This window comes from Poecilia mexicana, unplaced genomic scaffold, assembly GCF_051168715.1.
Source record: "Poecilia mexicana isolate PSO_F unplaced genomic scaffold, ASM5116871v1 scaffold_12, whole genome shotgun sequence".
Taxonomy (NCBI): Eukaryota; Metazoa; Chordata; class Actinopteri; order Cyprinodontiformes; family Poeciliidae; genus Poecilia; species Poecilia mexicana.
In genome coordinates this window covers 28,060,334-28,075,492 of record NW_028263381.1, presented here as the reverse complement: position 1 = coordinate 28,075,492, position 15,159 = coordinate 28,060,334, and the positions used below count along the sequence as shown (strand labels likewise).

The 15,159-nt window shown below is 37.9% G+C and overlaps 1 protein-coding gene across 1 annotated transcript in view; it reads left to right on the top strand.

Annotated features, from left to right (window-relative positions):
* Window positions 1–15,159, top strand: part of sema3g (semaphorin 3G) — a 63,428-nt gene that overhangs the window by 24,122 nt on the left and 24,147 nt on the right. The window contains exons 3-4 of the mRNA XM_015008042.2: window positions 3,455–3,514; window positions 10,419–10,538. Coding sequence (XP_014863528.2) covers window positions 3,455–3,514; window positions 10,419–10,538 — 180 coding nt within the window. The remainder of the gene's footprint in view (window positions 1–3,454; window positions 3,515–10,418; window positions 10,539–15,159) is intronic.

Below are 15,159 nucleotides of genomic sequence, written 5' to 3'. Positions count from 1 at the left end.
CCTGGGACCTAAAATTGGGGCCGGGTGGATTTTAACAGTATCAGTAAAACATGCCAGGTCAGAGTTTGTCGTGATGCAATGACGCACATTAGTATGGATTATTCTGACTCATGCCAAATAAAGATCTTCAGAGAGCTGACGCATTTGGTTCCACCTTTTTTTAACTTCATTTTACTCAACATAAAACATATAATCTCTAATGATGATTCAGTTTTAGAAAAAAAAAAAGCGCTCATAAAGGAAGATTGGATGTTTGAGAGAATATCCAATCCTTTGATAAGAAGGTGGAGCTGTCTGGCCGTGGTCATGTTAACTTTGTCATATTAGATTACAGCATCATCAAGATGTCCCAGTTTCTATACAGAGTTTGAGTGAAAGTTGACATTTGCCAAATATTTTTCCCATTCAGAGAGATGTAGGATAAAGCAAAGCATGGAAATATGCTGCGCCATTCAAATATTATAATTCAGACTGATTTACAGAAAATTAGAGGAACAAAGTTTTTTGAAGACTAGTGTGGTGTGAGCCATTTTCCTGGTGTCGACTCTGCCAGCAGTATTTTGGATGAACTGCAGCTGCCTATAAAGACGCCATCACTGTAATCTAATCTGAAGGTTTTATTAAAAACCCTAAATTATGCCACTGTTTTAAGTTTAAGATTAAAGTTTACTCTGGTTAAAGATTAAACTTTGTGAGAATATCAAACGTAATCTTGTCTTGATAATGATGCGTGTCTTGCGTGCTTTTGAGTTAGTCAGTCTTGTTCAGTTTAACTAAGCCTTGATCTTTAACGATGTATTTTGAGACCAAAAGTAACGATTTCTTCCTCTTCTCCATAATGCTGGATGGGTTTAAATAAAACCTTCTGGTTAAATTCATAATTATTAAATTACATAAGCCTAACCTCAGCTCAGTCTAAATCTTTTTTTCTACATTTTTCACCATAAAATATTTTTTACAGTGTCACATATCTGCAATATCACTGCAGCAGAGGACTGCTAAGCACCGTCATAAAATTATTGACACAATTCTGGAAATCATTTGGAAAACCATGCATATTTTCTTGGTTTAGTTTTGTATAAAATGAACTTTTTGGACAAAGATTTCTAAATTATGGGCTGCACAGTGGTGCAGTTGGTAGAGCTGTTGCCTTGCAGCAAGAAGGTTCTGGGTTTGATTCCCAGCCCCGGTCTTTCTGCATTGAGTTTGCATGTTCTCCCTGTGCATGCGTGGGTTTTCTCCATGTACTCCGGTTTCCTCCCACAGTCCAAAAACATGACTGACCGGTTAATTGGCCTCTCCAAATTGCCCCTAGGTGTGAGTGTGTGTATGCATGGTTGTGTGTCTCTGTGTTGTCCTGCAACAGACTGGCGACCTGTCCAGGGTGACCACACCTCTCACCCGGAACGTTAGCTGGAGATAGGGACCAGCAACCCTCCCGACTCCACTAAGGGACAAGGGTGTAAAGAAAATGGATGGATTTCTAAATTATTGATAGTTGAGACTGACTACCAGAGACGTGTTTTTAATGACACCATTTTGTTAAACGGATATGATAAATATTGCCTTCCTCTGCAATTCCACTTGAAAAAAGTTCTCGCTTTCATCACAATCTAGGCTCGCTCTCTTTAACTCTGTCTCCGGACGGTTTTCGACCGGAGACAATCAGTGAACAGAAAGAGAAGCGTGAACAACAGCATCGATTTTTAGTCTGCCTCTAGTTTTAACAATGGCAGCAGAGGAAGTGAAGGAACCTGTTCAGTCCGTTCGCTCTTCCAAATATTGAATTAAGATTAACAGTCACCTTGTTCGGGTCAGCACTTCTCTCTTTGCAGTGGAGGACAGTTGTTTACATTGCAGGCAGTTTGTGGTAAGCTTCTTAACATTGAACTGGCACATTACATATGTCACAGCCAAATGGGTAACATTTAAAACCTCAACACAGTCCACTCCTCCCGGAAGCAATCGTTTCTCAATAGTCCAGATCCTCTGGACTGGGCCATTGATTCTTACCAGGCTGGGTCAGTAAGGTTCCTCTTGCTTTTCAGTTTTCACATTACTAATACAAATGAAACATAAAGTATAAATGATTTATACAATTTTGGGTGGATGCTTTTAGTTTTTCAGATTTACACCAAGTCCACTGGGAGGATTTTGGTGATATTGAAGTTTATGTCAGAGGATATACAGTGTGCCTTACAGTTTTACTGCTGACATGAAATCCATGTGTAATTGGTACAAGAAGAGAATGTGGTTCAGCTTTGAGGCCAACAAGGCACTTTACTGCTTCTGATTCATTCTCACTCTGTCCCTATAGCTGCGGCAGGAGCCCTAAGCACATGCACATGTTCTCCATGCATATTCTGGAGTCAGTGAGCCAACCTAATGCAAGTCTGGGTCATTTGTTTTTTTCCCCCCACTGGTTGCTTTTATCTCGACTAGCCAAAACAAAGGCAGTTTCCTTCTGGACCAGACAAATGCTTATTGTCTTTAGAAGTCGGTACAAAACAACAGTTTTACCAACGTCAGTGAACCCCGACAGAGGCAGGCCTGGGCCTTTCTTTACAGAAACAGCAAGTATGAATACAACATTTGCAGACAGCAGTGGAAAGAATAGCCTCAGTGTCTTGGGTACAGTTTCCATTTCACACACGTCACCGAGAATCCAACAGATTTTCTCATTCACGCCTCTTGGACCGTTACAGTGGGAATCTAGAGGAAAAAAGAATAGAAAATCCTACTTTATATTTGTATTTTTTTAAAAAAACATACTTATCTACTTATCATATTTAGTGTATTTTGAGAATAGTTTTGATTCTTGTTGCACAGTTTCTCAACCTTACTCATACTATTGAACAAAGAAATCATTCAATAACAAACCAGGGAGCAACAGCACTTGTCAACAAAAAAAAAAAGAAAAATCCTGGACATGAGATCATAATACAGGTCTAATGTTTGTTTAAAAAGAACCCCGTATTGCTAAAGATGGGTGTGAAAGCCGAACAGAATTTAATAAGACCCATAAAAAACTTTATTGCTTCGTCTGAAATTACATCAGTTTCAAGCCTGCAAATTTTATGTACCATTTTCAAATATTACCTCAGTACGTACTATGAAGCTTTGGCTTGTCTACCATGAAGTTCCCCCTTTGCTCATTAAAAATCTTATGTATGTGATCTGCTTAGTAAATTGCTTTCAATTAATCTGATTTAATGATACTAAAGCTGAGTATGTGTTTGTTTTTGTTTACCGGAAAGTTGTGGTAAAGCAGTCGATTTATGGTAATTGTTTGCTTTACCATCAATTAGTAATTGCTTCCCCAAAGCAATCACATTTTGCTACATTGTCAAATAAAATGGCTGTTTGTATAATTTCAGTGTTATGAGGCTATTAATTGTCCAATTCTTCTTTTATGTCCGTCCTAAATGCCCCTTTGGTTTGTCTTCCTCCACAGATCTACTGGCCTCCGTTACCTGGAAAGAGAGAAGACTGCATTCAGACAGGGAAGGAGCAGGTGGGCACTGCTTCTCTTTTCAACCTCTTTTAAAAATTGCAGCTTGTAAAAGTATTAAAACACCTGGAGCTTTTCCACATCTTTTCATGTCACAGCCACATGGTCAATGGATTTTCTTAGGTTTAATGTGAAAAAACAACACAAAGTGGTGTGTGATTGTCTTGAGTAGAACATTTCAACATAATGAGTCTTCAATAGTCCAAAAATCAGCATTCACTGTATTTTGTCAAGGTTTTCACTCCACCCAGATTATAAATGAGTGTTTTATTTCCAACGGATCATAGTTTGTCTAAAACTACAGCTTTCTGGCCTCTAAACGTCCCTGAAGGAACAATTAGAGAAAAAAACTTGGGGCTAAACAGCTGAGGCCTGTTTTTTATTGTAAGGTCTTTTCTCCACTGTCTCCCAATGCTACATCTTACAAATGTACTGCAGGAATGTGTAAAAGATTTAAACCATCTCTACTTTCTTTATTTTGATTTTCAACATGCATACTTTATTGGAATGGTTCTGAAATTTTAAAAATTTTACCAATTTCCCAGATTCTCCTAAGATTTTTTAACAACTTATTTTAACTGTATTGCTATTTCTTTTCACATTTCACAGATTTGTCACTTAATTACTGTTGCGTACTTGGATCTTCACATGACAGCATGATATGCACTATTTCAACTAGGACATAATGGTAGATGAAGCTCACAAGAACAAGAACAAGACAAGATTTCAGCAACAGTATTTATAAAAGTTTAAGTTTTTTTCAGCTGACAGTGAATATTTCACAAATCTCAAGCTAAGGGTTTCAAAACTAGGTTAGGTTCAGATCTAGAACCTGACCCAAGCATTGGTGACCTCTGGCATAGTTATCTATTGAACTCGATAACTCCAAAGCAGACTTTTATGAAAGTCATCAAAGTGTTGCAATATCTAGTGTCAGTGTTGCTCCTCTGCAGAGTAAAACTGTGTGCGCTTGTTGTGTCATAAACACTAAATAAAGCAAATGAATGTAATGAGGAACACGCCAAAATGTAAAAAATCTGAACTCCTTTAACTTGTGGAGCTGCAAAAACATGTTGGTGCAAATAAAATCCTAAGTAAGTTGTAGAATTGTTTTGGAAACATGAAATTCCTACAACTATTTATTTATTTATTTATTTTTAGTCGCACAGTGAATGCACGCTGAATGAGTTATCAAAATAATGAAATTTTGTGCAACTTCTTGCTCTCAAACAAGAAGTGTGACGGGCATCGCATCTGGAACGAGTTAGACTTTGCGTGTCCTCTGCGCTTTCACATATAAGTTATAAGCTTTGTTTGAAGTGGCAGGTGTCTGGGGTGTCTTATAGCAGTTTTATTGTGCATTTCTCATATGCTGTTCACAGCAGTCATGCAGGGGAAGATGCGTATGTGTGCAGAGGAGGTGCAACGCTTTATCAGAGGAGTCAAAAGGCTGTGCATGTCGATGTCTTTCTGCATTCCTTCACAAATGCTGTTTTTTGTCAGTTGTTTGGTTTTAAACTGAGTGAAAGGGTTTCAGACACAGAGCACTGACAGATTCACGCCGGTCTACATGTGTTATGGCCCGTCTGTCGGCTGTGCACGTCTAACACAGACAGAAGGAAGGTTGAAAGGTGAAAGGTTTTCACCTTGTTCTGTTTTACGTTTGTGTTTTGCAATGTAAAAGAGATATCTGGAGTCTTACATGGCACTAAGAGTATACAAAACGTTGGTTTGAGTGCTAATAGTAAGTGTATACATATATTTAAAATATTTAAAACATGTACATGCATTTATGTACATTAAAAAAACAATCAGAAAAAGCAGGGGCGTGGCGTTGGCATCCAAGTCAAAATCTCACAGCTGCCACAATCATTAATCACTGCTGAGACAAATAAATACCAGGCAGAGCGAAGGCATTTGGTGACTTCAGCTCAACTTGTTCTGCCTTGTTCTTGCTGTTCCATTTCTTTCCATTTCATTGATTTGCATGTTGCTCTTGGAAGCTGACTGCAAATGAGTTGGGCACATATTCCTTTCCCTAGCGGAGAAAATTAGATATGTAATGCAGTGTAGTACCTACCCAAAATGTAATATTGCAATGTTTATAAGCCATGACATTTAATTAAAAAAAATAGAGAAAGTCTGCTATTGTTTATACATAATTAAATCTTTTAGTTAAAACACTATTGTTGTCTGTAATCCAACCATTTCTATGGTAAAGCTTCATTACAGAGGAGCTGCTACATTGTGTTCCCTCTGTGGGTGATGTGTGGTAGAAAAATCTCTCATGGGTAAATGCCTCTTAACAAGAACCTTGCGTTCTGCATGGATTTTGCATGTTTCCCACATGCATGCATGTGTTCTCTCTCCAGCCACTCCATCTTCTTCCCACAGTCCAGAAATCTGAATGTTAAGATCTGGTGACGGCTGTGGTAATAAACTGTTTATTTGTGTATGTGTTTGTTTGTGCCTCAGTGAATCACTTGTACACAGCTGGTCAAGTCAGTGCAATATTTCTTCAGATCCAAAAATGCAGAAAAATTCATAATTGTCGATTTGTGTTGCCAACAGTAGTTATCCTGGTCATTGAGCGAAACCGTTAGCAAAGCCCAGTGGTTACCCTTGTTCCAAATACATGCTGTGTGAGGTCCTTACTGTTGTATGAGTCAAATTATAGTCAGGCCTTTCATAAGGAGAGGCGGACCATCGTAATGACTTTTAAGAAATGTCCTCCAGGTAGTTTTATGTAGTACATTTAGATATGTACACATATTCTAAAGTCTGTTTGTTTACAAACTAATGCTGAAAAACTGGTCGTCTTTGCAGGAGCTTTTCACATTGTTTCTCTCTTTAGAGTTATTAGAAAACAAGATTGTAGAAATCATTGTAAATAAAACTCTTTAGGCTGCTCAGTGGAGTTTTTCTTTACTAAAATTACTATTTGTTTGGTAACATAATAGGAGTAGTTATGAGTGTTGGGGGAAAAATGATCTCATTCCATGTTGAAAGACTTTCCAGTCCTCTCTAAAAATGCATCATTTCAGATGCATTTCCAGCTGTAGAAACCAAACAACTGGATGGTCTAGTTCATCCAGCTATGCTGCTGTCCAGGTCTTACTCACACATGCATAACATTTATGTATTTGTTTTTATGTTTCTTGTTAGCATTACAGCATCAGTCTCGCTTTTTATTCCATGTTGTTTACACTCTAGTCCACTCTGTGTGTCCAAAATTGCCTCTCACTGACTTGTTTCCTATTCATACATGTCTGTCAGGCAGCCAGAAGCTCTTTGACTAAGAATTTCATTAATGACGAAAAAGGAAAATTTTTTTCCTCACGCCGGTGATTAAAAAATTTCAGCATTCTTCCTGTTGTATTGTCATTTTGATAATGAGCACAGCTTTGTTGCTTGCAAAACTGTTTTGCCAATGATAATAAAAAAAACAAGTTTGCTCAGAATGAGAGATTTGCTCGGTGCAATCGGCTTAAGCCTCTTATTAAAAAGCACTAAATGATCAACTGAATTAATCTGTATTGTGTTACAACTAGGACTGAACTCAACAGTTTTTAATTTGGATCTGAATCGAACTATATGATTGGACTCTATGTAGCTAAGTGTTGAACTTAAACTCATTTGCCTTCAAATTACTTTTGTGGGAATTGTTGGTATTAAACGGATAAACTGATTAAAATATTGCTTATTTATAACGGTTTTACATAAATATGCTGAAAATTTTCTAAACTTTGGTAAATGATGGGATGAAATGTGACCAAAGATGCACATTTCAGATGTTGTATTGAATGTTATATCATTAAATTACAGCCCAGTTAACCAGCTATGCAGTTTCAGTGGCTGCTTTTGGTATATTTTCTAAAGCATCCTGTTCTTTCTTTGGAGGTTTGTAAAAAGAAAAAGTTAACATCGTGTCTATTGAGCTGGAGTTCAGCGTGGATCAACCTCTAACCTTCTTCATAGCTTCCACAAAGTCTTTAAAGACATGCAGCCTGATTGTCATGTATGCAAAATGAATCTTGGTCTAGTTTTTTTTTTTTTTTTCTTCAGTACTGTAACACTGTTTGTAAGATCACTGGATTAGTTAGTCAAGCTTCCACAAAATGACTGAATGTGGCAGACAGTTGGGTTTCGTCAGCAATCAGGTTGCCATGCAACTTCACTGCACACTGACTCTTTGCCTCCTCTATGCTATCCAAAACAATTAAGCTCACTATTGCTTCACTGCAGTTTTTTTTTTAATCTAGATCTCCACACAGCACTGTGAACTCATGGATCTACACTCCTACCAGAGCAAGATGAGATTACAGTAAAAAAAAAAAAAAAAGTACAGGAATTGTTTTACTGGTTTTAGACATCAGGGGATGAACTTTTACTGTGTTCACATGTAACTGAACTTTAGAGAGATTGATGGAAACACATTTTCTTCTTGTTTCATGCTGTAAATTGCAAAGCCCCAGGGAAACCTACTTGACAATATGATATTACTCATATTTACTTATATTAATGATTGAAATGGCAAAAAAGGAGTAAAACAATGTTTTGGATATAAAATTGTTCATGTCAGAACTATTATTCATGCCAATGTGGTTTTTGTGGGCAACATAAAAAAATGTAGCATGTATTTCTGTGCAGGAATATTTGTGGTCACCCAAATCTTTCCTAATAATCAGAGTTAAATACAAGGAACATTGCTGGCCTTTGTCTTCTCCAGATATTTATGCTGTAATTTTCAATTCTGGCCAGAAGAGCTGAGAGCTGAGTGTGTTAGAAATCAAACCGCTTCATTTTTTGCTGAACCACCCTTCCTCTGCTGCCACTTCTTCTCTGAAAGACCACACAGAATTGTAATACCCCAAATCCCTGAGTGGAAGGCTGGAGACATATTTCAGCTTTTCAACATTTCATTCCACTTTTTGGTCTCCAAGGCACCTAAGATTTCTAAGACAACTTTCTTGCTGAACGTGAGGCAGATTTACGCATGTTGAGTCCACTCAGCTCAGCAGGATTTTGTGCATCCTGTTGCAAAACGCAGACAAAGAGAAATCCAATGTTTTCTATGTTGGTTGGCACACTACCAGTGCCAAAGCTTTTTTGACAAACAAACACTCAACCTAAGATAAACTGCTTATTGTGCATTTTTAAATGTGTGGTTGCATTACTAACTCTAAGCAGCAATTTCCACATGTGCTAGAGAAATGTTCCTGAAGATTTCCAAATCAACAAGTCAAAGGAAGAATCTCAAAAGTCTCCTTTGCATTTTTTGATGTTGTCTACGATTGGCCAATCTGTGTTTGACGTTAGTGGTTCACCTTTCAGAGAAGTCACTGAAATGAGAGGCTTCTATGTGATTTGTTTTCAGATACGAGCAAATTATGCAGATTTTGTCCTGTGATGTCTGACATGTGTCACTTGATTGATGAAAGTTGTTTCTCAAATCAAAGCAACACGAATTACGTCATGCAGACAGTGTTGCTAAAGCACTGAAGGAAATAAGAGCTTAACAACAGCTTTAGGAGAACATAAATAAAAAATAAAAAAAATACAGAAAAACACAAATATTCTTAGATATAGTCCTTGATATTTGCCAATAATACTTTTCTTGTTGCATATATAAATTTTTATGACGGTACATTTACCTAGACTGTTTCACTCAGTCTCTCCCGTCAGCTTTGCTGGTAGCAACACATAATTTATCACCAAAATGTTTCAAATTAGTTGAAAGCCACAGTCAAAATGGATCACTTTTTATCCAAAGGAAAAGTAAAAAAAAAAGAAAGAAAAAAAAGAAAAGCTAAATGTAATAGTAGTACTTTTGTACATAATTACATTAAAAATGGAATAAACTATACTGGTAACCAGTTATGTTTCACAGTGAACTTTTAAACATGGAAATAAATCTGTTTTTACTCAAATTGAATTATTTTATCATGGAGAAGACGAGTTCATTGTGTTTACTATTTAAACTTATTTTGATCATGAATATTTTGGACCGCACGCATGAAGCGCATACTTGAGCAGTTGTGATTAATTAATCTTCAATAAATGACTATTTGGTCTTGGTAGAAAACAATCTTTGGTCAGCTGCTGCTTTTGTAGCTCCTCCACATTCATGTAGAAATATCATGATACTTATATCCTTAGACATAAAGCCTTTTGGTTCTGTTTTTCTGTGTCACTGATTTTTTTTATTTTTTATCTGAGCCTTTGTCTGTCACCTTGTTTTTACCTGTTTCAGTAAAATATTAACTTCTGAATCTTTCATGATTTAGCCTTCTGTCATTTTCGATGCTTAATGAGGCATTTTTGCTTTTCCAAAAACCTTTACAGGGAACTAAAATATTCTGCAAGCTGGACTGATTGTTTTTATAAGTCATATTTTATGAGAAAAGTATGGACATATTTATGCTTGCATACAGGCATCCATTCTGTTTCTGACGTTCTTTTGATATTTTCATAGCTTTTTCTGCCAGTCATGGCTGCCGTCCAAAATTCAATCCAAAATATGAGTAGTTGGAAAACTTTCAGATTTTATCAGATGACATTCTTCTTGGCCTTCACTGCAAACATATGCGATCAATAAGCCTCATTAAAAAAAAATCATTTAGGCCATGGAAATCAGCTTATCTGCATTTTGACAACAGTCACTGTGATTTGATTTATTCTTTGGTTCTCCCTTTATTCGCCCAGATGTGTTTGTGTGCACAACAAAGCGCTCTTTCATCATGCTTTTGGGCAGAAGTTTCCTGTTGACATACCATAAACATTTAGCCTCCTTTTTTATATGTTGCGAGCACTTAAGGGCTTTCTGCACTCCGACGCTTTAATGACAGGCTCATGTCAGAGATGTAAAAAAACAGCTTTAATTAGTCTGTGTGGATTTGTTTTGCAGACGGAGTGTGCCAACTTTGTTCGCCTCCTGCAGCCGTACAATCGCACTCACCTATTGGCCTGTGGTACCGGTGCATTCCAGCCCATGTGTGCCTTTATCTATGTGGGCCACAGAGGAGAGGTAAGTGGAGGAGTGAAGGAACGGTGTGCATCTGTTCTTTGTCTGGTTGGATATAAGCAAACAACTTTGCACACACATGGAGCAACTAATAACAGGCATGTGACCTAAACAAAAACTCATGTTTAGGTGAATGTATGCTGAGCTGCACTACATCACATTATCCAAATGAACTTTAAATATTAATTTCAATAGAGAAGATAAAAAAAACACCAACATTTCCAATAAGATGGTAATTATAGTATTTTGGGACAAACTATGGAGCTTTTAAAACGTTTCTGCACTAAAAGGTCAAATATTTGCTTCCTTTTTGATTATTTACACACTTTTCACAGTGCAGGTTCTTTGAGGAACAATACCTGTTATTGAGGAACAATACATACAATGCATACAAGGTACCACAAGATTGGACAGCTAAGAATGAAAATTATAGATTGACGTTTTTTGGTTTGTTTCTTTCTTACATTTTTGAAGGAAAATCTGTGTTGTAATCTGGAGAGAAGTGTAGAGTAAAGATCACCTCAGAATCTGATAGACTTAATTAACTTTGGCAAATATCCTTAACTCAAAGACGCATCAACAAAAGCATTTATATAAAATACTTGTAGCTTTATTTTTTTCTCACTTCAGTTGAATGGGAGATGTGTCACATTAGAGGCAGAAAAAGTTTTTTTTTTCATGGCACCATATTTTTATATGATAGAGGGAGTACATTGTAACAACAGGTAATTTTATAGACATGTAGAAATATTTCATTAAAACTAAATTGTACCAAAACCACATCTCAAAATTCAAAAATGGACAGAATCTGGAGGACCTTTGCAGGAACAGACGAGGTCTTCCTGGCTGATCAAGCATACAATGGGTTTCCTGTAATACTAAAAAGGATGTGACAGGTTTTTTTCTTTCTTTTTTTTTGCTATGCATAAAGTATTTATAGAACGGTTTTGGTGGTGCAACCTGGGGACACTTGGAAGTGGGAAAGGGAGAATAAGCATGACACAGCATGAAATGTTGATCAGAGAATTTGAGGCTAGATCGGTTGCTCCATATAGCCCAAAGTTGCAACATCAACAAAATTATTGTTACACTCCTGGCACCACAGCTGCGATGTGCATTGTGCTAGTGCGCTGGTTGCTGGTGACTAAAGAAAGTTGTGATGTTTTATGTGCTCTTTGGATGCAAAACTATCTGCTATTGTATGTGGTGGTGAGTAAGAAAGAGTACAACAAATATTACGTGCATATACGTAAACGTACGTGCGTGTACATGTAGGTTAAACCCTAAACTTTAAGGTTTAAGGTTTAATATCATTTCATTTTCAGTGTCTCATAACAACAGGCTTCAGAATCGTAGGCCTCTTTTGTTGATGGTCGAAAGACGCCTACAAATATATGCAAAGTTGACAAAGAATTAATGAAACCTGAATGCAAAATTTTAGTCTTTTTCTTCGACTGGGAAATATTTCAACTGAAAATTACCCATCTTAATGGCAGCAGCTGAGTGGTGCATATGAGATGATGTCTTACTCTTGGAAACTCTAGGTTAGTATAGCAGAGTCAAGTACAAAGTTGCATTTTGTGTTGGATCAAATAATGGAATAGAAATATATTGAAAGGCGAAGGATTTCCAAGTGAGACATTTGGACAGTCTGAAGAATTACTGGGTGGCACTGAAGTGCTTCTGTTAGGGAAACGTTCTTGAAAGAAGTGTGTTTTGCTTCCAGTTTCCAAAAGGAAAAAAGAAAATAAACTGAGACAGGCTGGGGGTCTGGGTACAAATCACTGGGGTCTCAACAGGCAGCTCTGGCATGAGTTTTGTTTAAGGGCGACTCGGCCACAGCACAACCCTCTCTATACATCTTTTTAACTGCGCCGGCTGTCCCTCCTCGTATCCACTAGGCTCACAGTCAAAGCCATATAAAGGACAAGAACCTATGAATGAAGCCATTAAAGCGATCCTGCATTATTTGGTTGTTTCAAGGCAGTTTTTTATGGTTTTCACTCCTGCTACAACCCAGCAGGAGGGGGTCAAAATCTGGATTCAGACAAGGGCTGTCTGACATTGGTAGAGCTGTGCAAGGGAAACGAGTGCAGCGGCAGAATGCCAACCATTAGCGAACAAATGCATTGATTTGTTAGCATATATAAAGGAAACCGAGTGCGGTGAAACATTATTTTTTTTCCTTAAGTATTCAGTTAGTCATCCATGTGTGTGTTCCCTTTCTAGTACAGTTTTCCTTTTCACTTCCAATCTGTCATTTTCATTGTGGTTTCTACTTTGTGGATTTCAAGGAATAGTCAAAGAAAAGACAACAAAAAACAAGTCAGCAGAATCCCTGTAAGACTGGGAGGGCTTTCATTTAAAGGTTGGCTACATGTTCAGAAGCTTTCCAGTTTTAAGCATTTTGTCAAAATTTGCATCGCAGTTTGATGGAAACATGAGTGAAAGCTTCCACGTTTTAAAAATGTATGGCCTTGTTTAATTATACAGGGAATGAAAGACACATAACAAGTAATCATTGTCATGTATTCCTTTGTTTCCTTTGTTTTAATTCTTACTACAGTTGATGTACATATGATGCAGAGTTTTAACAAGTTCTTTCCATTTTTGCAGCTCTGTCCATCAGAGTGCATAAAATGAGTCGAATCTCACACCTCTTCAGCTGGGCTAGCCGTCTCTCTTTCCAGCTTGTGTGTGTGTGCGTGTGTGTGTGTGCTTTAGCCACTCCAACAGTAAGTCTAGTCCTCTCAGGTAGTCGATTCTGTCAGTGTGCGGTACTTTATTTATCTAGAGGAAATTATGAGGCAGTCTTTTGCTCACACACATGTGTGATTATCCATAAAAGCATTAAAAACATAATAAAATGGCCAATAAGGATATAAAAACTCATCAAAGACAATAGGGAAAAAAATCAAGAAGTGAATTTTCCCACTTCCCACCGTTCCTCCAGGAGAGCATTGTGGAGTCTAATGGCCAGTGGCATAAATACATTCCTGAACCTCTTAGTTGAACAGCCCACTGACAGGAATCTGAGAGGAACTCCTCTTTCTCCTCTACTGGGAGAAAAAAGTGTTCAAGAGGTGGGCGGTAATTTCCTGAACTATCTTCAACTCCTCTTTTCCACCACCGTCTCAAAAGACTCCAGGCTCATACCAACCACAGAGCCAGCTCTCCTGATGAGACGGTCCAGCCTCTGAGTGTCCCCCTTTCCTCACCACTGGATGCAAAAGTCCACTTGAAATGATTGACTGATGAAACATGCACAGTAGCCTAGAGCTCACATGAAAAAAAGGCAAGTCTGCTCTCAAAACACATGTGGCTCTGCCCTCTCCTGTGTATCTTGTCTGTATTTGCTAACCAGTTCAACTTTTTGTCCAGATGTTCACACAGGTACTTGTATGTGCTGAGCACTTCTGCATCCTTACCATCTATTGAAATGGGATGTAATGAGGGCGTTGCCCTCTGAAAGCTTAGTAGCAGCTCCTTTGTTTTGGTGATTTTGAGCTGAGATCTATTCTTCCTGCACCACTCCATAAACCCCTTCACCAGTCTACTCCCCCTCCTAACCCTAACTTGCAATATTATCTGAGAATTTCTTCCATGAAATATGTATTAGAGTTGTAGTTGAAATCAGTGGCGTACAAAGTAAAGGGTAGGGGTTAAAAGCACTGGCCGTTTGACAGAAGAGCACCAAAGGTAACGTGTCCATTTATTGAACCAATCGTTTACTGGCGAACACACAGCTGCCTGTTTGTGTGACCTCTCCCAGGAAATGAGTCTCCAAGGCACTCCGACTGGACACTGGGTGGGATGACCTTTAACCTAGGAGGCACTGGTGTTGTTGCAACGTTGTCTAATGCCACAAAATTTCACATAAAAATCTATAAAACTGTGTGAGAACTGTGGATTTTATCCATTTGAAAGCAGCTGGTGAAGTGAAGAACAAGGCTTTTCTTCACAAGTCAAAATCTATTAGTATTGCAGACTTTGTTGTTGATATTCCATATTAACTAATCCCCATAGTATTTTTATGGGATAAAAACAAAAGAGTGTGTTTGACAGCATTCTAGTCCATTAAACCACTAAACACACCCTCATGATGGACAAGACTGATATCTGGCTACAGAGAACAGGGATTTCAAATCCATAGAAAGTTTTTTTTGTGATGGTTGTGTAATGAGACTGAGTTAAAATCTTATTATTATTTTTTTTAAATGGCATTATTTACAAAAGGTCTTAGTAAGACCAACATATTAATTAATCCTGATCATATGGTATTCATCTGTGAGTCTGCTTTCCTCTGGGAATCGTAACCACAACCTGACACTTACAGATGCACATAGGCTAGCGTCCCCACGGTGAGCAACACGACTGCCTGAGGAGAGTCCCAGACGTACAAATAAACCTCCGTCGTACAGCGACGACATGAGGAGGACAAGACCACACGCACATACACAAACAGCCGGTCAAACGAAACAAATGGCACCAAACTGAGCACATAAATACGCAGAGATGGCGACAGAAACATACACAAACATGATGAAAGACATGGACGCCGAAACACAAATAAAAAGAAATGAGCTGCGTGTTAAACCCCACAATGAAGAACAAAGAAGAGTTA